At 45.9% G+C, this 27,835-nt stretch overlaps 1 protein-coding gene across 1 annotated transcript; it reads right to left on the bottom strand.

Annotated features, from left to right (window-relative positions):
* Window positions 1–5,612: 5,612 nt before the first annotated feature.
* On the bottom strand, window positions 5,613–26,892 carry BDH2 (3-hydroxybutyrate dehydrogenase 2). Its single transcript, XM_080915815.1, has 10 exons — window positions 26,825–26,892; window positions 22,699–22,778; window positions 20,286–20,364; window positions 19,050–19,146; window positions 17,711–17,819; window positions 13,529–13,589; window positions 12,139–12,252; window positions 9,078–9,136; window positions 8,205–8,297; window positions 5,613–5,863 (listed from the first exon to the last, which is right to left on the bottom strand). The coding sequence occupies exons 2-10, from the start codon at window positions 22,768–22,770 to the stop codon at window positions 5,810–5,812; spliced, it is 738 nt and encodes a 245-aa protein (XP_080771941.1). The 5' UTR covers window positions 22,771–22,778; window positions 26,825–26,892; the 3' UTR covers window positions 5,613–5,809.
* Between the last annotated feature and the right edge of the window lie 943 nt (window positions 26,893–27,835).

The following is a 27,835-nucleotide window of genomic DNA, read 5'->3' as shown; positions in this document are numbered from 1 at the left end:
GTCTAGGCTAGGCCCTCAAGGATGAACCCTAGAACACCATCAACTGATAGTTGATAGGCAAGAGTTTCTACAGGTTGTGTGAAATTCAAGAACACCACTCCAGCTGTGATTAGAGAAGCTGGGATTTGGCTGTAGTTTGCATAGGACAAGAATATATCCGGGCTGGAGAGATGGCTCAGTGGTTAAGAGCACTGACTGTTCTTCCAGAGGTTCTGAGTTCAGTTCCCAGTAACCACATGGTGGCTCACAACCATCAGGAATGAAATCTGATGCCCTCTTCTGGTGTGTCTAAAGACAGCTACAGTGTACTTATATATAATAGATATACATATAAATCACACACACACACACATACACACACACACACACACACACACACATATGTTTGAACGTGAATGGACTCCAGAGGCTCATGCATTTGCAAACTTGGTCTCCAGTTAGTAGGAAGGATTAGGAGGTTTGATTGAAGAAGGCGGGTCACGAAGGCCTGGATTTGAGGCTTTAAAAGCATATGCCATTGCCAGCCTGGCTCTGCTCCTTCTTGTATTTCAAGACAATTCTTAGCTACTGTTCCAGCACCTGACTCCCTGCAGCTGTCATGCTCCCTGTCATGATGCCTAATTGATTTTAACCCTCTGAAACTGTAAATGCCCCCAAACCTCTTTGTTCTGTGAGGTTCCTTGGTCATGGTGTCTCCTCAGAGCAAAAGAAAATTAACAGTGTCCAACTACCTCCCTCAACTAATTTTTGAAACAGGATCTCACTATGTGGCCTAGACTGGCCACAGACTCTCATAGTGACAGGCCTGCTCCACCATGAGTACCCCACTTCACCCCCACTCTTACACCCCAACTGTCTCCTGTCAACCACAAGAAAGAGAACTTAGCACTGAGTGGACAAGGGCCCCCAGCACCGGCACCTTTGGAGACTCAGGGATATCATCTGCTTGCTAAACTCTACGTATGCCCAAACTCAAGAAAATCTGTGGGCAAGAATATGTGCAAGAAACTAATGAGTGTCAATTTCCACATTCACACAGAAACTTTGCATGTAGGATCCAGGACCCAGGTCTGGGTCATTATCACTAACACCCGGGGATTATTCTCCTCTTCCTCCTCCTCTTCTTCCTCTTCTCCCTCCTCCTCCTCTGCCTCTTACTCCTTCTCTTTTAGACATGGTCTCACTATATAGCTCTGGCTGTTCTGGAACTTGCTCTGTAGGCTAGGTTGGCCTCACACTCATAGAGATCCACCTGTGTCTGCCTTCCTACTGCTGGGATTAAAGGTGTGCCACCGGACCTGCCTCATCCGGCTCTCTTTCTTTCTTTTTAAATATTTATTCATCATATATATGTGAGCGTTCTGTCTTCACACTCACAAGAAGAAGGAATCAGATCCCATTAGAGTTGGTTGTGAGCCACTATGTGGTTGCTGAGAATTGAACTCAGGCTTCCTAACCACTGAGACATCTCTCCTTCTGGCTCATTCTTAATTCCTCCTGTGGGTACTCCAAACGTGCTAAAAATATAGTTGATGGGGTTGTAACCCTAAAGACTTTTTATGCCAGAAAACATATAACATGCCCTAGTCAGTAGGCAGGTGAAGTGTTTTTTGTTTCTTTGTTTCTGTTAACTTGACATAAACTAGAGGTCATCTAGAAAGAGGAGATCTAAATTGAGAAAAAGCCTCCTTCAGATAGGCATGTAGACAAGTGTGGGGGACATTTTCCTGACTCATAATTGTTGGGGGCGTGGGTCACCCCGTGGTGGTCCTGGAGCCTATAAAAAGGCAAACCAAGGCAGCCATAGGGAGCAAGCCAGTAAGCAGCATTCCTCCATAGCTCTATTTAGTTCCTGGCTTGAGATTGTCTACTGCAAATTCCCTTCATAATGGCCTGTGAGCCTGTGATATGAAATAAATCCCCCCCCAGGTTGCTTGTGGTCCCAGTGTGCAGCAGAGAGGGCTGTCACTTTGCCCACATCCCCAGAGCAGCGTGCATGCTGAGGATCTAACGTCTTATTCAGGCACACTCTGATCCCAGAGTGGCCTTCTGAACTCCTGTAGGTGGAAACGGTATGCAATTCACATTGGTATCTCCTGTGCCTGCTGAGCTCAGAGAAGACACGCTCAGGGTCTGCAGAACTTTCAAACCTTTCATTCAGAAATGAATCGGCAATCCAGCACCCATGAGAGGACCATGCAGCGTCTGTAACTGCTAAGGGGCGGGGTCATCTCAGAGAGAATGGGTCTTTTAGGGAAAACAGAATAGACCTGTGCCAGGTACCTGCTCCTGGTGCTGGTTCTGCTGGGAGCCTAAAGCTTCCTGCCATTAATGTTTTGGTGAAATGAGTCTCACCAGAGTTGGAGCAAGTGTGAGACAAGAAGCTGAAGCGGGCAAGTAAAAGAGCTCACGCACTCTGAGCAGACACCGCACTATCTATCCAGTTCTAGACTTGAATCTCAGCACCGTGAGGTGCTACCCAGTCCGAAAATCGAGATCTAAAACTACCTATGATTGTAACACAGAGAACACACACACAGAGAGAATACACACACAGAGAGAAAACACACACACACACACACACACACACACACACACATACTCACATCATTGCTGGCAGTCTCCTGGCACAGGCCACCAGCTTCTGTTGTGTAGGAACCGAGCCTGGATCTACAGAGCCGCGCTAGGTTGGGGTGGAGCTGTGGGGGGCGGGGCGGGGTGGGGTCGGCGGGGCGGGGCGGGGCACACTCTCCGAGTTCAGGGCTCTGCTCGCTCACGAGAGGGAGACCCGAGAGGGAGACCCGTTCCATCCGCCCAGCTTCCCAGCCTCTGGCCTGCCACCTCACAAGGCTAGGAGCAGCAGGTTTGCTCATTGTTCCTAAATTCTGTAATCTCACGCCAACGCAATACTCTCAGTGTCTTCTTACGGGAAGTGGAGAGGCAGGGTTCTTTCCTTCAGGTGACAAATGGCGGAGTGAAACCGTGGAGCAGCGGCAGTCATTGTGAGCCTCTTACGTTGTTTAACGGCTCCCTCACATCAGACTTCCAGTTTGGTGTCTTCCTTTCATGCCTCCTTCCCTCCCCCACTCTCCCATTTAAATCGGAGTGGGACTTTATTAGGAGATTTTTAACATAGATTTTTAAATACTAGGGGTGGGATATGAAATGCTCCCAGGTAGAAAGACGAGTCCAAGTCCAAGTAGGGGTTTGTGGGCATCTCAAAGGAGAGTTGCTTTCATCCCTTACTTGGTTCCACTCTGAGCAAGGGCTAAGTTCAGTCTTGGAGTTCAGGCACGCAGGTGTATTAAGCACATTTCTATCCCAGACAGAAATCCTCCGAATGAACCTAGGTTCTATACAGTACACTTGTGAGAGGAAATAATTCTTCTTTTTTTTTTTAATGAACTCATTTTCTAAAACTTACAAAAAAGTTCCATTCTCATTGGCTTCCTCTTCCTGCAGGACTAAGACATATTTTCCATTCTCCCTCCCCACTGGTCATATGATGTTCATTTGACATGTCTTGATTTTATTGGCATGAGTGGAAAACATTAAACATTTTGGCTGGATTCATTCTGGTTCCATTGCTGAGAACGTCTGCGCTCTGACGAAGTAACTGACCAGCTCTTGCTGTTGGAATCTATGTTGTAGAGTTCACCGCGTTTAAATGAACTCGTCTGTTTTTAACTCTGTGTTCCTGCTCACAACACACATTATTCTCTACTCCTAAGGGACTCTGGCCAGCTCGAGCATGGTGACATGGTTCTGGGAGGCCTTGTCCTTCTCCCTATTCCCTGTGCCCTGCTAAAATCTATTAGATGACATCCCTTGTTTGGCTACTTCCTTCTCCTGAGGCTGACTGCCAAGGTCCAGCTATCAAAGTATTGAAGCCCCCTTTGGATCACACAATAACATGTCCAGTCAAAATTAAACACTTCATCCTAACATGAGGTTTCACCTGGTACCTTTATAAACGGCCATTTTCCTATGTGCCACATCTGTCTCCTCTCTATCCAGAGGCAGTGCTTCATCCCCTTATGGGATAAATATTCCTGTCCCCTTTCCTTTGTCCTTTATCTCCCGTCTTTGTGTCTTACTCCCTGCCCTCTGTTCTTCTGGAACAAATCAATCTTTGTGCTGAGAACTTGGTCTTGTAGGTCCTGGGCAGATATTGTTCCTAATAACTCCAGCATATCATTCGTTCACTAGATAAGAAGTTACAGCATTAAAAAATATATTTATTTATTTTATTTATATGAGTACACTGTAGCTGTCCTCAAAAACACAGGAAGAGGGCATCAGATCCCATTACAGATGGCTGTGAGCCACCATGTGGTTGCTGGGAATTGAACTCAGGACCTCTGGAAGAACAGTCAGTGCTCTTAACCACTGAGCCATCTCTCCAGCCCATCTCTTTTATCATTATTTCTTTTTGAAACAATTTTCATTATGTAGCTCTGGCTGCTCTAGAACTTACGATGTAAGTCCAGCTGGCCTTAAAATCAGACATCTGCCTGCCTCTGCCTCCCAGAATACATAAACAAAGGCACATGCCACCAGACCCTGCCTAAATTAATCTATGAAAACCCGCTTTTTCAGCCAGGAGTGGTGGAACACGCCTTTTCCTCCAGTACTCACAAGGCAGAGGTCAGTGGATCTCTGTGAATTTCAGGTCAGCCTGGTCTACAGAGTGAGTTTTAGGTTAGCCAGAGCTTTCATAGTGAGACCTTGTCCTAAAAACCAACCAACCAACCAACCAACCAACCAACCAACCAGATAGACAAGCAACAGCAACAAAAAATACATTATGTGCTCTTAACTTGTTATCCTGGAAGCCAGTGGAAAACATCCCTGAATTTAATCGACACAAATCCTCTCAAATTGACCACATTGCACGTTAATTATACACTCTTAGCTCCATATTGGATATAATTGCTGATTTCAATAAGCAATGTCTAGACTAAGAAAATGGCACTTAATATGTGGTTAAACACTTGGTCATTTTTCTTTTATAGAACAAGACAAAAATGTAGTTGTGAAGCTAAATTCTGTTGTGGCATTAAAGGCAGCTCACCTTTATCTGTGGTGTACATTTATGATTGTATAAAAATCTCAAGTTAGTATCAGCATTGAGACCAATGCAGAACTTTACAAAAGCATTCAGTTTCAAAAACTAAAATGAAACTGGATAGAAATTTCTTTTTTACCAGCTTCTTTTGTATTCCTATTTTAATTTTATTTGTTACTATGAACTAAGGTGACCTTCTAAAGTTCCTGTGTTTAAAACATGTATCCCCACTGTGACACTGGTGTGAGGTAGGCTTCCCGGAAGTAATTAGGTCACAGAAAGTTCTCTCTTGTTTGGGATGGATGTCTTACAAAAGACCCTCACTAGACACGGTGTCTCTCAGGACCTTGACCCTGCCTTTTAGTATTTACGTAGAGAAGCCAATGTGCCCCTCCCCCTTTAGAAGCCAGGGTCTTTTGTAATAGTTATCTGCTATGCCAGTAAGATCTCACAAATCTTTGCTTATTTTAAAAACTACTCTTTTGCCAAAAATCAATAAATTTTATTTGATTTATTTACCATGGTTTCAGAAGAGACAGGAGTCTCTCAGGGAACACCCATTGAAAGGCCTGTCTTCGTGAGTGATGCTCAGGAGAGATGATCACCGGTTAGCATGCTTTTCTCTGTGGCCAGGAAGGGGCCTGTCTTCGTGAGTGATGCTCAGGAGAGATGATCACCGGTTAGCATGCTTTTCTCTGTGGCCAGGAAGGGGCCTGTCTTCTGAGCAGGTGTCCAGTGCAGTCACAGGCTCCAGCCTCCATCAATGATGACAGGGTTGCCGGTTACGTAGGCTGACTACAGTGACAATGACAAGTGCAGGAGATAAAACAGCCAATCGCCTTTCTTATGTGAGGTAATAAAACTATTGGTTCTCATTCTAACAAGAAACCTTGATTGAATGTAGGAAAAAGACAAAGAAACAAAACAAAACAAACAAAAGAAAGTTTGGATGATTTGGAACAGCTGAACTTCCTATGACCTGTGAGCGTCATGTGACCCGGGGCACATGGCCTTTTGCTGACATATAAGCATGTCCCCTGTTACTTAGGGTCTGTTAGGTGTGTGGCTTCAGCGTCACAAAAAGTACATGCTAAAGCAACACATTATCATCTTGAAACTCAGAGCCATTCGAAGCTAGCTAGCTAACTTTTACACCACTAATAAATTTGTAGAACATGCGTCAACTGAGGACATATTAGCAATAGGAAATGACCAGTGCTGATGAACCCCGGGAGGCACACGGACTGTGTTTTTAAAATATATCCAGGCAATCATTCTTGCAGTCCATTGACATGTCAAACGGTCGTCTACACGAGGTTCAGATGCCCAGTTAGGTGTAACAGTGAAGGGTTTAAAATTAATTACTGGCTTATGTTTATAAACACTTCCATTTTGCAGAGAACTAATTCTGAAGTTGCGGTAGGAGTTTAAAAAACAGTTTAGCTTGCTTTCTGGATGTGACAAGGTCCTCAAACTTGAGAATTCATAGCACCTGTGGCTACCTGACAGGGACGGAGACCAATAACACTCCGTTCATTATGAGGCTCATAGAGCCCCAGTGTCAGCAAAAGAGCTAGTGGTAGTTAATGAATGGCTGCTGGGGGATTGGAGTCATTTTTTCTTCAGGGAGGTAGCCACTAGTTGTCCATACACATGTAAATAACCCCACACCCCTGCTGGAGAAAGCAGCCCTAAGTATACTCAGCAGGTCACTTAAAACAAAACAAAACCCTGAAATGAAAGGAGGACAAATATGTTCAAAATGCACCATAGGGATGTATGACACCGTCAAAGAATTAAAACATGTAAAAAATCTATTCACTTAAGTAGATGATAAGGTCTCATGTCTGTATCTTTAGCTTGATATTGATCTAAAGTTGCAGTCATTGAAAGAGGCAGAAGCAAAGACATCATAGCATGAGGACTTTTTTTTTTTTTAAAGATACGTGAAAACCAGTAAAGGCTTGCTTTAGCAATACTTACCTAGCAGTTCCGTAGCTCCTACAGACTGTGGCTGACAGTCCTGCAGAGCAGTAACTAAACCTTTTCAACCTTTGTGTGTGTCAGAATCACCAGCTATGCCGGGCTAGAATGTAAGTAGCCCCCCACCCAACAGGGCCTATTGGAGAGGATGGAGGCTCACAGGACCCCAGAGGTGACCAAAGTTCCTGCACTTGAGGAAGCTAAAGCATGGAAGATTCTCAAAGGCTTTTTTTCTGCCCAGCTTTATGCGGGTGGACATGCTAGAGATCACCCACACTAAGGAGGGCTTTTCTCGTGATGCCTCTGCGTCTGGGCCATCCCTGCTCTGGTTCATGATCCCAGCAAACCTCACTGGGTCAGGGAGGCAAACACTGGGGCACTTGTTGTTTCTGTCTGTTGTGGGTTCAAAACAAAAGAGCTTTTCTGCTCTGTACCTTGTAAGCGTTTGCGCTTTATCAGTGGTTGGATTCACATTAGTCACAGGGGAAGAAATTGGCTATTAAATAGGTGTAAAGTCAAAGAGACCAATTTCTACACAGTGACAAACAAGATTAGAAAAAAATCATGCACCTCCTCAAAGGATCAGTAAACTAAGGTAGCACGGACCAACTCTACCCCCAAACATAACAAAAGCTGGTAAACCTGCTCATATCTCTCCTTCAGCTCTCACCATCGAGAGGCTTTTTAAAATCACATTTTGTTTATTAGGTACATGTGCATGAGCTAACTCTGGTAAAGGTTGGAAGACAACGTTTTGGGTGACAGGGATTGAATTTATGTCACCATGATTGGCAGCAAAGGGTGTTTACTCAGGAGTTACCCTGCTAGCCCAGGAGGTTTTTTTATATCTAACCAGTATTCCGCAACTGTCATTTTACCAAGCACATCTCTCGGAACGTGGTGCGCTTTAATGCTTTCCTGTATTTTTCACGGGTGTTGAGATGCTGAGGGTCACAACATTCATGAAAAGCTCAATGAAGAAGGAGCCTCTGTCACAGACAACAGTGGCTTTTGAATCGATGAAATCAGGTCTCATTCCTATCACGTAAGCGAAGCACTTTAGCAATGCACACCGCAGACTCCCAAAACTGTGCCGAGGAGCAGATGTGTGTTAACCTAGTGCGGCAGAATTACAAACCAGAGTAGCGCTCACCTCGTCCGAGGCCAAGTATATGCAAAGCAGGGCCACCTCTTCTGCAGATGCAAACCTTCCCGTCTTTTGTCTGTTTAGGAAAGCTTTCAGTGCCTGTGACCAGAGACAGTTCCATAAGAGATATGGGCTGGCACATGTGTGCCCTTGTAACATTGTCAGGGGGCTTGGAGTGAGAGGAACCTACAGAGGGACTAGGGCCATCAGTTGAAGTTGCGTTGAAATTACCCAAACTAGTCATGATACACTGATGTCCATGGATAGTTTGGTAGGAAAGAGAGCCTCTAGGGCTGGACATGAGTCACACAGTTTTAACTCGGGAGGCAGAGGCGGTGGATCTGAGTTTCAGGCCAGCCTGGTCTACAGAGTGCTTTCCAGGACAGCCAGGGCTACACAGAGAAACCCTGTATTGAAAAGCCAGACACTGAAACAAGAACAAAATAAACAAAAAACGGAAAGTCACTAGGAATGCCCACTGTGGTCAGAGCCTTTGTATAACTGTAAATATCATGTGGGCTGAGGATGGAGGACACAAGTCACAGCCCGTGTGGTCTATGGAAGGAGTCTATTTCCGGCAACGTATTCACAGACATATAATATTAGACTGACCATCCCAATGGGGGGGGGGGGGGCGTAAATGCGTACATAAACACTTGGTGCTACCGGCATCTAGCTTCTCGTCTGGCAAATGAAAGTCTTCATCGAGCAAACAGTATCTTTCCCCTCCCCCAGTCCTTGGTAGCCACATCTTTATTTTCTCTCTAGATTCATAGATCTATGCATTTATCTAGAGAAAAAGGAGGGCATTTAAATTTTTTTGTGTTTTTAATTTTAGACAAAAAGTTTGGACACTTTCAAAGCACTTGATGTATCTACCTCTTTGGGATCGTCTCTGGCGTGTATTCTTTCTTGCAGAGATGGGGTGTCAACCGTCCCTAAACCAAAGGAGACAATTGCTGTGGTTACTTCAATTGAAAGGGGAATTAGACCTTATATATCTTTCCCACATGGTAAACAAACATCGGAATCTTTGTCCTGGCTTTTACACGACGCCCCGAGCTTTACCTGCCTGACCACTAAGGGTAACACTTTTTGAAATGACATCAAAATGCTTAAACACACATACACACACAGACGCATGCACGTGTGTATACACACACACACACACACACACACACACACACAGTGGTTCTTGTCCTTTGTGACAGAGGGTTGGGACTCTGGGTGAATTAACCTGCTGTCTCAGTCACACACAGTCATGCTATTTTTTCTGCCTGGTGATTTACAGATCTGTAAGTATCTTTGCCTTATCTCAGCGAGTCCCCACAGGAGTCTCGAGAAGCAGAAAACAGCAAGCATGAGCATCAGAAGTCTGCCGTAATGACCCAAACCATTCTGCTCCGTTGTGAAGTTCACCATGGGAACCCTGGGCTCAAGTTCATGGTTGACATAGACTTGACCTATTCTTGCTTTCATTGTTTTTGAAGATGTTTTTTAAAACTATTATTAAAAGTGTTAATAAAAACATAATTTGTTTTTCTTAAGAAGGAAAAATAAGAAGGATTAAGAAGTTAAAACCCATTTAGTGCCCAAGCCTACATAGTTGTCTGGACCCTTCCCTAACTCATGGACTCTGTAAGCTCCTCGTGGAACACTGGGCTTTTGTTTTGTTTTCAGGCTAACAGTGCTCTGGGGAGTCACTTGTTCTCTTTGTGGGTGGGCACAAAATTTTTAAGGCACCCTCTCAACTTTGCAGACCACACAACTGAGAAGGCCATACATTGATTTGATCTCTGTTTGGAAAATGTTTCCCAATTTTGGTACCATTTGTCATTTTTCTGGAGAGGTGAAGAATCTTCTGTATCAGACCCTGCCCCCTGTGCAGATCCTTTTTCTTAGGTTCTCCATCACATCCTGCCTCACACACACAATCACGCACACATACACACAGACACATCTCTGTACACATACATGTCCTGCCACACACATGTCCTGGCACACACACACATACACACACACATCCCTGCCCCACACAGGCAGCATTTTCACCTCAACTGAACCACTCTCCCAATTAGCAACAGGCTGAATCTCCTCATTACTTCAGAACAGACATCCTATTTACCCATTTTAAAAAACCTCCCGTTTGGCTTGTCTATAGCCTACTTAGAGTCAAACTTTTCCCAGCCAGTGTTCACCTTGAGCTGACCATAACAGTCCTTAAACTCTTACAGCTCTAAGTACTAAGTGGGTGTCATATTTTACTTGTGGCTGACAGTGGTAAATACTAAATGACAGCTACTGTGAGCCCATGTGCTGGTGTCTGCTGTGACTTATCTACACGTCTGGCTAGATACAGTGACCCACAACTGTTGGCACTAACCCAGACACACACTCCTCCTTCGAGTCAGGGATGGTTTCCATGATTCAGCTAGTTCCTCATTCCAGAGTTTGATTTTCCAAGTCTTATGAAAATTCTAGCTGTGGAAACAACCACATAGTCTAGATCTTTTGCCATTTTTTTTCCCTGATGGCCAGTGCCACCAAGGTCAGGTGTAGTCAAGTGTGGACGGTGAGTGATCTTTTTCTCAGTGTTACTTGTGGCTGCGTTTCCACCAAAGGGAAATGGGTATCCCAATGTCTGCAGTGCAGGCATGACAGAGGGTTAATTGTTTCCCCTGGGTAAGTCTGTGGTTCCCAACCTGAGACTCAAATAGACTCTTATATGGGGCTTCCCCAAATGACACATAGCTTTCCTACCAACATATCCCCCCAGTTCTGGCATGCCTATCCTGTAGACCACCCCAACTCTGCCTGGGGACTATGGAAGAAAACTGTAGTAGAGTTAGGTGATGGTGGTGCACGCCTTTAATCCCAGCACTCTGCAAGCAGAGGCAAGCAGATCTTTGTGAGTTCGAGGCCAACCTGATCTACAGAGCAATTTCCAGGAGTGCCAAGGCTGCACAGAGAAACCCTTTCTGAAAACAACAACAAGAAAAACAAACAAACAAACAAACAAAAAAAAAACAAAAAGAAAACCTTAGTCCTAGACATACAATATTCTTTTCAGAAGACACTAATCACCCTTGCTAGGTTCCCTATGTTTGTTTTGGGTTGGCGGAACCAGAAAGAAGTGTACCCGGTTACCTAAAAACTATGTCACATCCACAACTCCTAAGAAAAGTGGTTTTGCTGGGTATAGTGTCACACCCCTTCAATCCCAGCAGCGAGCAGGCAGAACAGACCGATCCCTGCCAGGTGTGGATCAGCCCGGGTCACTCAGTGAGTTCCAGGCAAGCAAAGAACCAACAAATAAAAAGCAAAGCAGTTTTCTCTGCTTCTTCATTGGTCAATGATACTTCCCCCCCCCCCCATAATGGTAGCAAATATTTTTGCTTTGAGTCCTGGGATCTGTTGCAACCTCTCCACTCTGACTTTGTAGCAGGAAGGCATGAGCCATCCAGGTGGGAGGTCTCCAGTAAGCTTTACTTTCAAAACAGGCCACAGCATCCCTTGATTTCAGACCCCTCTGCTTATTTGGGATTTGGTGCACCCCTGGGTTCCCAGAGGCTCCCCTGACTTCCTGTCTGCGGCACAGCAAGGCTCTGCTTTTCAACTCTCTACTGATGAGGTCACCACGGTCTGCTTTCAGAACAACAGGTTCTGGCAAGTTTTGGGTCTCAGCTACTTGAGTGTAAACCGTCTGGTACATGCTGGATTTTAAATCCTTCCCATGGAGGCTCCTTCCAAGTGACTTGGAACCTCTGTCCAGCCAAAGCTATACTGCTTTCTTAACAAGGCCAAACCTTGTTCAGATGTCTGTTGGCAGTGGAAAGCAATTGAACATGTGGTAAAGAAGCTAAGGAAAAGGAAAATGTTCTATGTCACCAACTGGCCAGAAAGAAAGGCCAGGCTCCCGGACCTCCGACACCGGGCTCACCTGGGCACACGCAGTTGCACCGGATGCCCTGCTGGATGAAGTCTGCAGCCACGGACTTGGTGAGGCCGATCACAGCTGCCTTGGTCGCACTGTATACACATCTGTTCTCCACCCCTGGGTGGGAGGGAACCAGGGACGTGGTTTCTTTAGAAAGGAGCACAGGAGAGCCCCCCAACTCACCGCTTCCCCACTTCTTACCATCACCCTCCTTTTGATTTTGTTTTTTTTTTAAACAAAAGGAAAAGCATTTTGAAATCAGCTTTCCCTTTGAAGAATGACTGACCTAGTGTCTCCTCCTGCAATAGGGATAGAGACCATTTCTGATAAAGTGCTACCAGTGTAGCAGAGCCTAATTACAGCCTAATTTAGACTTTGGTGTTGAGATGCTGCGCGTACTTTGTAGCAATCGCCTGCTAGTCACTGTTACAGGAGTTCACTACAACAGGTAGGAAACCCTGAAGAAGTATAAAGCCTTTCTCACTTACATTCCACTCATGTATGCTCCCTATTTTATAAGAGAAAGAATGCTTGGGCTGGAGAGATGGCCCAGTGGTTGAGAGCACTGACTGCTCTTCCAGAGGTCCTGAGTTCAAATCCCAGCAACCACATGGTGGCTCTCAACCATCTGTACTGGGATCTGATGCCCTCTTCTGGTGTGTCTGGAGACAGAGGCAGTGTACTCATATACATAAAATAAAATAAATCTTAAAAATAAAAGAAAGAATGCTGTCTCAGCAGTGATTTCACTTTTTTTTTTTTTTTACAATATTTAGTTACTCTATTTCCCAGGATCAGCTTCCCCCTCCTCCCAGTACCTCCTCCTACAGGCCCTCCTCCCCTCCCTCAGGTATCAAACTCACAAACCCATCAATGCCAGGCTGTGACATTCTGTCCTAGCCCTTTGCTCTGACTTCTCTTTGAGGGTCCAGACCCTGTCTGTGTTGTACCCCAGGGAGCGTTGGTGTACGGAGCACTTTGTGCAAACGTCTCCCATACTACAGAACACAGACTCTGAGGCTGCGTCCGGTACTGCACACCTGTCACCTTCAGAAGCAGAGGTCTAGAGATCAGGAGGAATTCAAGCCAGCTTTGGCTCCAATTAGAAACTGGAGGCCGGGGCTACCTGAGACTATAAGAACCACAAGACAGAATCTGTCCCCTTTTGTAATGTGAAAAAAAATTTTTTTGTTTTTTGGTGCCGAGAAGCTTCCAGCTCAGCTTGCACTCAATATATCATTTCAGATTACTTCAGTGGTAAATCTCTTAATTCAATTTTCACTCCCATACATGTAGAAGGAATAAAAGGAAAGGCAAAGACAGTAACAGCTGTAACAACAGGTCGGGTGTACTCACCCCACCCCACTCCCCACTCTGAGGAAGGCACTACTACCTTTGATGCTGGAGGCCACAGAGGACATGTTGATGATGTTGCCAGACTTCTGAGCGAGCATCTGCCAAGACAAGGTAGAGTCACCTCCAAGCTGCCTTTGATATACTCGCCCGTTGGCACATTCCCGTTGACTCCTATCCACCTAGGCCTTTTTCATTCTTTGTTTCTTCCTCTTCCTTTTGGAGACAGGCTCCTAAACTACAGCCTAGACTGGCCTTCCAGATCCCCAAGCTTCCGCCTCACAAGCGGTGGGATGACAGGCATGGACCACGTCAGCCCGGGGTACCAGTTTCTCAGTGGAAAACCACTTGTCAGGTGGAGGGCACAGAAAAAAAAGCAAATTCAGTGGGGACTGGCAGAGTCCGGAGAGCTGCTGGGGACAGGCACAAGCCAAAGAGCAGGAGGTCTGGCATGGCTGTGACATCCTGAACATCAAATACAGACTGTTCTTTCTGGAAAATGATCTTGTCAGGTGGTGTAAGGGACTTAGGGGGAAAAACAGTCCTGCTGGGTGCATTTCTTTACTGGTGTTTAGAAGAAATGTAGGAAGGAGGTTTTGTCAATAAAGGCCTCAGAGCTAAGGTGGCCAAGATAATCTACTTTCTTGTGGCATTTTTCTTACCCTCCATATTAACACTTGGGGCTTATTATACCTGAGATCAGAGAATACAGGGCAAACTGCAAGGCATGGGCTGCATGAGAGAAAAGCACGCAGGTGAGGCTGAGGTGACCAAACATGTCAAGGGACATAGTAGAGGAGAAGCAATAGTTACTTAAGTGTGCCTTTGGTTTTCTATATTTTGTTTTGTTTATTTTGAGGGTTTTTCTTAAAGATTTATTTATTTATTATATGTAAATACACCGTAGCTGTCTTCAGAAACACCAGAAGAGGGCACCAGATCTCATTACAGATGGTTGTGAGCCACCATGTGGTTGCTGGGATTTGAACTCAGGACCTCTGGAAGAGAAGCCAGTGCTCTTAACCATGAAGCCATCTCTCCAGCCTGACAAAGGTTTTTTCTGTGTAGACCTGGCTGTCCTGAACTCAATTTGTTGACCAGGCTGGCCTTGAACTCATAGAGATCCACCCATGAGTGTTGGATCTACTGATGTGCACCGCTGTGCCTGGCTGCAAAGTGCCTTCTTACACGATAAAGGGGATCTTAAAGTCAGACATAAATCCCCTGCCCTGTCCCCTTTAGCCCTAGCACTCAGGAAGCAGAGGAAGGCAGATCTTTGTGAGCTGAAGACTAGCCTGATCTGACAGAGCCAACTTTTAACACGCAGATAGCATGCACAGGTCAGTTTAGCATGTAGACTGGTTATGATACAAGCTGTCTCCAGTCTTCTGAAACTCAGTAGTTCCCAGGCAAAGCAAAGGCCTCAGTCACCTCCGAGATGCAAGTCATAAGCCTAACACTCACATGGCCCACTTGGTCCTGTCCATTGCTTCCACTGTGGCTCCCAGCCTGTCTCTATGCCAACTCTCATGGCGAGCCGGTCCTCCTGGCTCCTGTGCAGGATGCCTGTGATGTGAAGGGTCTAGAACCATGGATCTCCAGAAACCTTAAGCAGAGTACTACTCTAGTGTACCTCAGACACAGCCCTCTGTCCCCATTGCCAGAGCTCAGCTCAGCTCCATGGCATTTCTTGGCCTCCTAAGTCACTAAGGTTCATGTTTGCCACCCTCTGGAATGCGACATTTGATTTGTTTAGCCAGGGTTTTCTGAATCCCTCTGTGTTCAACCCCAACGAGGCACAGCAAGGGGAAAAATTAAAAGTACATCCAAAGAACAAAGACATCTCCCAATGTTGGCTAAAACAGACCTTCTCTTCTAGCTGATGGGAACCCTGCAATTAGTCTCCATATACTATTTTCGACTTGGTCTCCGCCCCCTGACTGGCCTTGAAATTTAGGGATGGTTTTCTGTGCGTTTATCCGAGAATCAATTCTTCTGTCAATTCCTGTGTATTTGACCAGATGGCCTTTCAGATCTGTGCTGGTTTTCCATCCTGGAAAATTTTAACCTGGTAATTGTGTGTCATAGTTAATGACGCAGAAAACCCCGTACAGCCAGGACTGGGAGTGATTGAAAATGTGTCTTCCTCATTCTCGGATGGAAGAGACAGGCAATGAGAGGGTGCACGTGCTGTCTCCTAGGACCAGTGGCCTGGGGCTCAGAGTGCTTGGGGACTCGAATGCCAGTGTCCGAGAGCAGAAATCAAGATGCCAGGGTCATCTTTCCCATTAAGACTGTGCTTTGCTCAAAGCTCCCAAGGGCTGAGATTACAGGTGTGTCCCCGCTCCTGTGGAAAAGCCACTTTGAACAACTGCTGTGGAGACCTTCTGGTTCTCCCTCCCAGTCACTATCATTTTTCTCTGAAAGCACAAATGTATTTTTACCACAAACTTAGGATTGGGCATGGGTGTATAAAGAACTAACATCCCCTTAGGAGCCTAAGTCCCTCTGGCACTGTACCTCAGGGCCACTCCCCAAGCCTCTGCTTCAGACCTGCTTTACAATGTGTTGGATATGTGTGCCACCGTCTTGTCCTCTGTGGCCCTTTCAGTTCCTCCCCCAAATCCTATACCAAGTACTGGTCTTCAACAGATACATTAAGGTCCCAAACAACATCTATAAAGTATAAAAGGGCAAAAGGTAACATTTTTATTCAGGTGAATCTGTACACTGCTTGTGTGAACGCTCCATCTCCAGAGGCCAGAGAAGGGTGTTGAGCGCTGTGAGCTGCAGTCACTACAGGCAGATATGCATGGAGCTGAACTCAGGTCTCTGGAAGCTCTGAGTCACCCTCCAGCCTGGAAACATACGTTCAAAGGGATAGCTAGTCTGGTATTGTGTGGGCTGACCAAAGATTCCTCTTAAGCACCAATCGAGTACCTAAAAAGTATACTGTAAAGCTGGGTGTAGTGGTGCATGCTGTTAATTCCAGCCCTTGGGAAGCAAAGGTAGAGGGATCTCTGTGAGTTCAAAGTCAGCTTGGTCTACATAGTGAGTTCCAGGACAGCCAGGGCTACACAGTGAGACTATATCTTGAAAAAAAAAAAAAAAAAAAAAAAAAACCAAAACCATACAAAGTGTGCCTCCATGGCAGCTGGACTGGTCCTGTCATCCAACCATCTGTCTTCTGTTCATCTGTCCTGTTCACTCTTTGCCACTACTGCTTTAAACACTCGCTCCAGTGCTCAGGCATTTATACCCTTCCGGAGCACCCAGAAGAGTTCTGCACTCTAAAAGGCATGCGATGCTTTGTTTAAACAGTAAAATGTAGGTTGGGCATGGTGGTTAATCCCTGCACCGGAGAGACAGGCAGGCAGATCTCTGTGAGTTTGAAGGCAGCCTGGTCTATATCAAGTTCCAGCCCAGCTACATAGTGAGCCTGTCTAAAACAAAAGATTGGGGCTGGAGAGATGGCTCAGGGTTAGGGTCACTGGTTGCTCTTCCAGTCTGAAACTCAAGTCCCAGGGCATCCGATGTTCTTTTCTGGCCTCTGGGAGTAAGCAGATACACACACAGACAAAATTATAAAAACAAAACAAAAACAAAAGTATCCAAACCTCATAACTCTTTGTAGTGAGAAAAAAAAAAGCCCCAGGGTATTGGTACCTTGATGGTGAGTGCCCACGTCCAGAGGGGTGAGCTGCAGGGCATCATACGCTCACTCTAATCACTTGCTAGTTCCACAAGCCTTTTCCTCCCGCTCAGGTGTGCCCTCTGTGTAGTCAGCTGATGTGATGAAACATCATCACCTCACAGATGCTTCTCCTGCAGCACAAACAAGTCCATCTCCCCAGACACCCCTTCCTTCATTTCCTTTTCTCTGAGAATCCCAGAGGGGCCTCGCTGCTGTCCTAGGACCTGTGTCTGCATCATACTCACCACGACATATTTATATGTCAGTTGAGTTCCTCACCCTGTCATAATAGAAACTCTCTTCAAGAAAGAACCTTGTTAAGTTCGATGGAGGCTCCCCTCTGTAGCATGGGGCTTGGTGTATCAAAAATGCTTAATAAACGTTTCCAGAACGCAGGAGCTGAAGCATTAATTGGATTAATCTCGCTAAACTGCCTCGCTATATGTTCATCAGTCAACCTACTAGCTATGACACTCAAATGCACACGCGTATCCCCCGTGCGCCCAGACTGTCAGCCATCTTACTTACTTTGGGAAGGAATGCCTTGATCATCAGGTACATGCTGCGGACATTGAGATTCATTGAGAAGTCCCAGTCTTTCTCCTCACAATCCAGGATGGTTCCGTGGTGGACAAAACTGAAAGAGTGATTAAACAGAGGGACACATACAATTAAAGAATCAGAAGGAAAGTACACGCTAGCATGCCCCGCGTATACTCTCTAGGATTAAAGGAACAAAAACAATACGACAGCAGCAGCAGCAACAACCACAACCACACACACACACACACACACACACACACACGTACTCTCCTGCAATTAAGGTCTGAGCTTTTCTTTAGTCTCAATACTCAGGAGGCAGAGGCAGGTGGAGCTCTCTAAGTATGAGACTAGGTCGGTCTACAGGGTGAGTTTCAGGCCAGCCAGAGATGCATGGTGAGAACCTGTCTAAATACAAGTGAAAGATAGGCTTCAGACATGGCTCTTGCTGCCAAGCCTAAGGACTAGAGTTCAATCCCCAGAACCTGCCTGGCAGAAGAGAACTGACTCCTACAAGTTGTTCTCTGACCCCTGACTTCTGACCTCTGACCTCGGCAGACAGTCTGCAGAGCTCACACCTTCTCTCACACACGGAGCACTTAACTGAGAACACCCGTGCTTTAAAAAGGCTGTTCCATTTGATTTCTGTTTCCAGGGCAACAGTGCCCTCAGGTGGCAAAGGCTAAAGTTCTACAGGGAAATCAAAACTGGAAGGAAACCCAGTGTCTCTCTATATGTCAGCGTAGTAAAGCAACATTGGGGCTGTTTGCAGCTAGCTCAGTATGCAAACCAGGAAGAACCAACGAAATTCTAAGATCAACCTTGCCCCCTTACAAGTCACTCTTCCTAGGGAGGTTTCTTGAACATGACAGACATCCTTACTGACCTGGTCTTCTGGACTGAGATTGTGTAGTCAATTATAAGATGTGGTTGGGAGCCACAAACTGTCTCCAGCATCCTCAACAATGCTGAAGACTGAATGGATGCTCAAAATCCACTTGCTATGTCTCCGGATCTAACCTTGCAGACAGACAAGCAGAGCATTTCTAAAATGAAACACCAGAAACCACTGGTGTTTAATTTCCAGACTTTACATCACTGCCCACACCTCTCATTAGCTCTCACTGCCTATGGGCTCCAAGTTAGTGGCAAGTAACAGCTGTCTCACTTGCTGAGTTCTACAGTGGCGTGTGACATCTATCCCAACTTCCCAGGGAATATAATATGCCACGTTCTGTCAATGAATTATTCTCTTATACCATCGATACTCGTAATAAAATCATAGAAAACTTTCTCAGAGTGGAATAAATAAGACGTTTACGATTACCCAGCAACGTTAAAGAGAACATCAATCCTCTCAATTTCTGAGGCGAACTGATCAATTTGTCTCTTCTTTGTGACGTCAAGGACCCGAGTTTGAATGCCTGACGGATAAAGTGAAAGAGTGTTTACAGAGGACTGAGAAAATGCATCAAGTGAAAGGTTTGGCTGTTTAGCGGTGTGCAGTGTGAAGCACGGAGTGCTTGCACTTAGGTTGTATAGACTCACGCCCATCACTGGCATTGAGAATCTCAAGAGTATCAGTAAAATGCACGAAATGGAGACATGGCTCGGTGGTTAGAAGCATTTATTGTTCCATCAGAGGACTGGAGCTCCAGCTGTCACATCAGGTGACCCACAGATTCCTGCAGCCCCCTCAGAAGGATCTGACCCCCCCCCTCTGTGGGTTCTCGAATATACACAGGCTCACATACACATAAATTAAAATGAAATAGATCTTTTTAAAATTTTTCTTTTAAAGATATGCAAAATTTAAAGTGTCCTCTTCCACCTTCTCAATAAGATCTGTGTTAGGGACTATAGAGATAGCTCAGCAGCTAAGAGCACTGTCAGCTTTTCTGGGTTTGGCTCTCAGCACGCCATGCTGGTTAATAGTTATCTGTAACTCCAGCTCCAGAGGCCCTGCAACCCTCTTCTGGGTGCCCTGGATATTTAATGCATTTGCTGCAGGTGCGCCATTCATACACATAAGATAAAAATCATAAAATAAAATAAAAATCTCAGGCTGGAGAGATGGTTCAGAGGTTAAGAGCACTGACTGCTTTTCCAGAGGTCCTGAGTTCACATCCCAGCAACCACATGGTGGCTCACAATCATCTGTAATGAGATCTGATGCCCTCTGCTGGTGTGTCTGAAGACAGCGATAGTGTACTCACATATACAAAATAAATACATTAAAAAAAAAAAAAAAAGAATATCATGTTGCTTGGGACAAGGCTGCTCCAGAGGAGTCTTGGGCAGCAGCGAGAGCGTCATTAATAGTTAATGGCAGCTGTTGATTCTCACAGAACTTTGTAATTGGGAGCAAAATCCCCCAGCACATTGTGCAATAGAAAACCTTAAGCATGTGCCTTCACACTCCCTCCCACCTGGGACTGTACAGACGGTTTGCAGTAGGAGCAGGACTGGGAGAGGTGTGTGGACCAGCTGAGGCCTCCTGTGACGCTGGCTCGGGGCTGTGCTGTCGGTACCAGGCTGGCTGAACTTGTTGTCAAAGGCTCACCTGGGTAGCTCTCCAGCTCCTGGAGTTTGGACTCATTAATGTCTGTGGCTATGACTTTGGCTCCTTCTCTTGCAAAAGCCTGTCAGAACCAAAATACAGATCAGTCCTTTGCTTGCTTGAATACATTGCTCTCAGAAATGGAAAGAGTTTTTTATTTCCCCCCTTTCATGGTATTTTTGTTGTTTTTCCTATAAAATAAGTGAAATGTCCATATTTCGTCTTAATTTCCCCTTACCACATTGTGGTTACCTTTTTCAGTCATTGGAGCAACATGGATTATATTTTTCATCTTACTTTAACCTTTTATTATCAAATAATACAGTATTACAAAAAGAAAAACTTGCTGGTGGAAGTGATCCATGGCTTTAACCCCCACACTTGGGAGGCAGAGGCAGGTGATGCTCTGTAAGTTCGAGGCCAGCCTGGTTACAGAGAGTTTCAGGAAAGCCAGGGCTACACTGTCTCAATAAATGAAATGAAAGTAGCCAGTGGTTATAAGCACTGGCTACTCTTGCAGAGGACGTGGGTTTGGTTGTAACACCCATATGGCAGCTCAAAATTGTCTGTTCTCTTCAGCTCAGGAGATCTGAGAGTTCATGCTTGGTTTACATCTATACATGTAGCAAAACATTCATGTACATAAAATAAAGATAAAAATAAACAGTAAAAAAAAAAAAAACAAAAAACCACACACACAAACAAACCAAAAACCAAGCTTACAACCCAAAAGCTCTATCTCAGAGCAGGGTGTGGTGGCCCATGCCTTTAATCCCTGACCCTGAGAAGCAGAGGCACTTGGATATCTTTGAGTTTGAGGCCAACTTGGTCTCTACCCAGAGACAGTCAGGGGTACCTAGTGAGACCATGTTTCAACAAACAATCAATCAAACAAACAAACAATCTACCTCTAGCTTTGTTTCTACAATTGTGTTACTCTGTGATGAGATCATTTCTATGCTTTGCTTTTTTGCTTACATTTATTTATCATGTATGTGTTTGTATGTGTGTGGGCATGTGCCATGGCATGAATTTGAAGGTAAGGGGACAACTTTGTGGAGTCATTTTCTCTTCCTCTTTCCAGGGGTCCAACCTAGGTCTCAGGGCTTAGATGACAATGGCTCTCCCTGCTAAGCCCTCTCTAGGGCCTCCATGAGCCATTGTGAGCCATGAGTGACATTTTAAGAGAGAAATGGGCATTTCCTTCTATGGACTGTGGCAGTGATTACGTAAACTCCAGGTCACACCCCGAGTCACACGCCATGCATATTAGTTGGTATTCGTGTAATGAGGAAGAAACTGAGGCACCTCAGAAAAAAAAAAATCACAGGAGTTTTAACTCTCTAGGGTCTTGCTCTTAAACTGCCGTAGCCACAGACAGCCCTGTCCAGAGCCCTGTAGTCAGATCAGTCTGGGGCAGGTAAACTGGGGAAGAGAAGTCTGAGTCTCAGAGTCAAAGGTTATGTGATGTCACATAAGTAGAAGAAATCCCTTCCTTCTTCTCTATCAGGAATAGTGACTTTTATTTTGAATTTAAGATATGTGGGCTGGCAAGATGGCTCAGTGGATAAAGACGCTCATCTTACAAGCCCAGTAGACCTGAGTTCCTTCCCTGGAATCCATATCAAAGAGAAAGGAGAGAAGCAATTCCACAGAGTTGTACTTTGACCTTTATGACCTTTATTGTATGTGTTACCCACCCCCTACACACACACATACATACACACAGATACTCACATACACACACATATACACTTACATAATACAGACACACATACATAAACACACACAAATATATGTATACACATACACATATGCACATACGAAAACATGTATACACATACACATAAACACACAAAGACACAAGCATACATACATGCACATACACACTCACATTCATATAGACACATACACACATAAACACACACTAATATACATGCACACACACATAAACACATAACCGTATACACATTCACATATGCATATCCATATACAAATGAATACACATGTAAACACATACTTACACACACACACACACACACACACACACATGAATCCATTGTAAAGGACATCAGACATTTCAAAGGTAAAGACTTAAGTGTAAGGTTGTGAATACAGCTCCGTGGCAGAAGTATATGCTTAGCATGTTTGAGATCCTTGGTTCAATTCCAAGCTGCATAAAGAAAGAAAAGAAGAAGAGAAGGCAAATGAGGAGGAGGAGGAGAATGAAGCAGTAGCAGCAGCAGGAGGAGAAGGGAAGGAAGGAAGGAAGGAAGGAAGAAAGGAAGGAAAGAAGAAAAGAAAGAAGATAGGAGAAGGAAAAGGAACAGAAACCAGTAAAGAAGAACTAAACAACCCTGGCACCAGACAGCACATCTCAGAACTTGGAAAGTAGACAGAGCAGATATGAACTCACTAATGCAGAAGCCCGGCCGATCCCTTGAGCGGCAGCTGTCAGGACAATGACTTTCCCTTCCAGGCGGCCCATGGCGGATCCTGCAGTGCAATCCAAAGACAGGACCTTTAATGGCTCAAGTTGTAGCAAATGAGTTGTGCAGGTGGTAACATCTGGAAAGAACGCATCAACTTGCTCCTCTGAGAGCGTGGAGAAAGGGCCTCTGCAAACTGCTCCACCACTCCGATGCTCAGGGTGCCTCTAGACACCCGAGTGGGTAGCTCAAGAGCCCCCCGAGGTGAAGACTGGCGAGGGACAGCAAGATGGAATCCAGCTTTTGATTCAGTCTCATCCCGTGTTTTAGGGCATCATTACCTGTTTCTGTCTGTCCTTGCTCTTTGGGCCCTGTTTTTGATTTTCTTTTCTGAAAACTGTTAACCATGACCACAGCATTTTAAAAGTTCCTGCATTTTCCTGAAGTTTCAGTAGTTAACATGGCAGAATTAGAGTCACTTGCTTTTCTTGGTTCTGCTGTCTACCCACTACCCCATCCCCCGCAGACCCTCTGATAGACCGCTAGCCAAGGACACACTTAGGCATCCGTCACCAAATTCTTGTATTCACTTCTCACCATTATTTGGTCACTGCTGCAAGGGAAGACCCATCTACCTCTCCTCGCCCACGTCTGTAACTACCGCATGGAGGGTGGGCCCTGAAAACAGAAGCCTCCACTGTCTAAGTCACCTGTTCCCTCGCCTGTAAACCGTTGCTGAGTTACAATAGCTGTACCTTGCGATTTTTTCTTCTCCCTTGAAAAGATTTCAGAGTGGGACTGAAGACTCACTGACCAGAAGGGTTGGAAAACCAAACCATGGCCCATACCTTGTTTTTTTGAACAGCACGAGGAACCTGACTGACTCCATTTTGAAGGCAGGAACCATTAGGCTACATTGTTAAAAATAAGTTTCCGTCCGTTTCTGGGAAGTTGACCCTTGACCTTGACTTGTCTGTGGGAATACAGACTCTCCCCACTCTCCCTGAGCTAACCCTCCTTAATGGTATGGTAACCACGTGGTGATGCTTGTTGCTTTTGAGGTTGTTGTCCTTGCTTATACTTCCTTACTGCTCCATTGTCTTCTGCAAACCTGCTTTGCTTCTCCCTGGTTTTACTTCTTTAAATGGTTCTGAGAAACAGACTCAGGGCGGTTCTCTCTAACCCAGTGCTGGCCAGCTCTTGGGTGCACCTCAATAACAATTAAAATTTGACTCAAAATTATGGTAGTGTTCTTACTCTTGCCTGATGAAAGGAGCAAGCACACTGGACCTGTCCCAGATCACAGAACCAGCCAGGCAGTGATGGGGACAATTAAGCCAGTCTTCCTGACTCTTGTTCTGCAGATAGTCCACCCCCAGTAGAGTGCTGTTTTTATTTTTTTAAAGTTTCAGCATGCCTTAGAAATATTTGAACACGTGTGTCTTAAGGTTTCCATTGCTGCGATGAAACACCACAACAAAAAAGCAACTTGGGAGGAAAGGATTTATTCCACTTACGTTTTTCATATTGCTCTTAATCATTGAAGGAAGTCAGGTCAGGAACCTGGAGGCAGGAGCTGAGGCAGGGGCCATGGAGGGGTGCTGCTTACTGGGTTGTGCTTTCTTACAGAACCCAGGGCCACCAGCCACACTGGGCAGGGCTCTCCCACATTGGTTACCAATCAAGAAAATGCCTTATAGCTGGATCTTATGAAGACATTTTCTCAATTCAGACAACAAGCTTATGTCAAGTTGATAAAACTAACCAGAACAACATGTGATTCTGAAAGAGAGGCTTGAGAACCCCAAATACTGTATGGGCTACTTAGCCAAGGCTCGGATACACACTCAGGGACAGAGAAATAGGTAATAAGAAACAGGGCAGGGGTAGGGTTGGGGGAGGAGTGTCACTGTCTGTCCCTCACAAGGACCTCAGAACAAGTTACAAATTGGTTGTAGTGGCTCAAGACAGAGGGGGAGCTTATAACACTTAAGAAACAGAAAGAGAGGGCAGAGCAAAAGGCAAAGGTTGTCAGAGGCCTCCCTTCTCTGTTTAGTAGGAGGCCCCCAGCGGTGAACCAGTCCACAGAGAAGGGAAGGGTGACTTGACAGTTGGTTTGCTTGCAGCCTCCACAGAGGGAGGGGCAGGAGGGAAAATGTGTCTGTGAGTGAGGAGTCCTGACATTCCTCCAGCTCTTCCACCCTCAGTAAATAAAGCACCTGGGGCGCCGCCCTGGGTTGACAGCTAGTACTCGGTGTTCTGCCTGCCTGAGTGTCTGTGTGAGCGGGTCACATCTCCCGCTGGAATTACCGACAGTTGTGAGCTGCACATGGATGACCGGAACTGAACCCAGGTCCTTTGGCAAAGCAGCTAGTGCTCAACTGATGAGCCATCTCTCCAGCACCTGCTTTGCCCTCTCTTTACCTGTTCTCTTTGGCTAGGTCAGTTGTTAGGTGTTTTTGCTTTTGCTCCTCCCTGCCCCCCGCATCCCCAATGGACCCTTTCGCCTTTCCAATCCTCCATATTTGGCCCTAACTCCACGGCTGAAGCTCTTGTCCACAGCTGGCGCCGAAAGACCTGGGGAAATCATGGGATATTTTCAGGTTTGTGTCTTAGGACCTATGTCCTCTAGAACGGAGCTGGGCAGTGGCAGTGAGGCACTGGGAGCAGGGAATGGGTACAGTTGTCTAGAAGTAGCTGGCAAAACAGCAGGGATGGGAAAGGGGGTGGGCGGTGCTTCGCAGATGACAGACAGCCTGGCCACGGGTGAGGCTAAGTCAGAGGCTGTGCGTTGTTTGATGAGCGGTCCAGAGCCATCATGCTAATCCACTGCCTTCCAATCTCGGCCTCCAGACAATGCTGCAGTCTCCCGGCTACTAGGGCAGGCCGTGCTGGGTGGATGATGTTCGGACCTCGGTCTCCACAGCTTCCTTAGGGTCCCCTGCCCTACCCTGCTGAAGGAAGCACTTCCTCCTTCTTTCCTCTTCGCTCCAGGCTCTGAAGCCTCTCTCATCCTCACCCGGTTCTTTGCCATTTTCTCCCAACTGTATCTTCTCGAATAAAAGCCATCCTGTTAGGTTCCTAGTAGAGCCTTCCTCCCAGACCCAGCTTGACACAGTCACACCGTAAGAGGGGCTCCTGAAGCCAACCAACAACGTCACCACAGCACGAGGACATGCTTTAAAGGGTCACATGCATGTTGGGTCTGTCTGCACGCTGCCTCCTCAGTTCTGATTCAGTACGCGTTGCCTTTTACTGGCCGGCAGAGAGAAAATGCTACCACACTTGGGGGGTGGTCGCTGAGAGAAAGTCAGCTTGTGCTTTCAGAAAGGGGTGCAGCAGTCCCCGCCTCCCCCCACCCCGAGTACAGCAGCAGTGCCTTCTCTAGGGATGTTGGGTATTCAGCGTCGGAAGCCCAGGCTCACAGCCTTCCTCATGCAGTGACGCTTTAAAGCATGTCCTCGTGCTGTGGTGACCCCAACCATAACATCGTTTTTTGTTGCTACGCCACAGCTGTGATTTTGCTGATGTTATGAAGCACAACGTGAATCCTGGTGTGCAGGACATCTAATTAGAAGCCCTGCGACCCCCATGTTGAGATCCAGTGAAGACACCCGCTCCCTGCTAAGCACCCCCATGCCCCCAGAGGCTGCCCAGAAGCCAGGCACAAACCTTACTTTCTGTTTACTTCAAAGCCTTTCTTCAGCTGGTCTCTAAGCATTCTCAAGGCAAAATGGATTTTTTAGGGGGGAGGGATCACAGGGTGAGGGAAGAGTGGGAATATGTCCAGAAATTGTAAAGTGAGCCCACTCTTACCATGGTGACCATCCTACTCTACAGACTGTACTAAAACCCCAGATTTCTTCTTATTAGGAAAGTCTCAAAGTATTTTCAGAAATTCCAGATATTTTCATGAGGCAGTTTACTTAGGAGAGGTACTGGAAAAGTTGTCTTTGTCTGTTTTCAAACTCTAATAAATACAAGAGAATCTCCAACTCCCATTCTAGCTGAAGATTCATCTCCCAGTAGACGATTAGACAACAAGGCAACAAAAGCTACACCTCTCAATCCCCTCAAGTTTTGTCAAAAACTATTAGAAAAAAAAAATCTTACTTTAGAAGAGCGAGTTCACAGTCTTCCAGATTCCTTCAGAAGACGGACTTCGGATCTCTGTGCAGGAGGAATCACATGCTGGTTAAGGCATTCTGGGAGGTGGAGTTCAGGTCCCTTCCCTGTGGTTTGCAGATTCCAGTTTAGTAAGCTTTTAAGAGGCGGCGCACCAGCCGTGCAGTTTAGACTGTCTATGCTGCCTTCTAGTGGGCAGAGCATGGAACTGTTAACGCCAAACAAAGGCCTGTCTTTTGTTTGCGCATGTTACTTAGCAGGCCAGATCGAATGGTCGGGAACCTGCAGGTGGAAGGAGGTCCGCTGGAAAACACACGAGGAACCCGAGGCACTAAATATTCTAATCATCCTAGCCCTTAACCCAGATTTCTTTGAGGGAGGAAAAGAAAACTTCCCCGTGGCTAAAATCTTGTATCTGATGTCACTGTCATAAGTAGTCAAGTCTAACACTAATATGCTGGCATCCGGACTACTCTGGGTCTGGAGTGGTGGAGCAGACCCAGCTAGAATGGAAGTCTTGAAAGAAACAGAGTGAAACAGCAGGAAATCATGTTGGCTGACGACCACAGGCGTGGAGCCATGAGGAAAGGTCTTGGCTGTGTCAGACGACTTGTGGGTTAATCTGACCGTGTACACAGAGATCATGTGGGTCATGTGTGAATGTCCTGCATAAATTGAGGGGCTCAATACATGTTTGGCACACTTTACCAAGGCCTCTGGCACTGGGAAGGCTACAAAACAAAGCTATCAGGTTGCTAGCCTCCTTTGTCACTAGGGCTGGCCTGCCATGCAAGTCTGGTAGAGACACAGGCTGTACTTTCTGAGGGCTTCTGTCTTGAAGAGAAAAGTGATACCTCTCAGGTTCTGGGTCCTGCTCCTCTTTCTGAGCAGCCTGAGGTGTGGGTTTCACAGTCAACAGTCAGTCAGTAGGTTGTACACAGGTCGGAGAGAGCAGAACAAGGAGCTGGCTCTTTAAGGCAGGTGCTGGTGGACTTACCT

Source organism: Micromys minutus (genome assembly GCF_963924665.1).
Source record: "Micromys minutus genome assembly, chromosome: 4".
NCBI lineage: Eukaryota > Metazoa > Chordata > Mammalia > Rodentia > Muridae > Micromys > Micromys minutus.
Note: the sequence above shows the minus strand (reverse complement) of the source record. Positions and strands in the feature narration are given on the sequence as shown.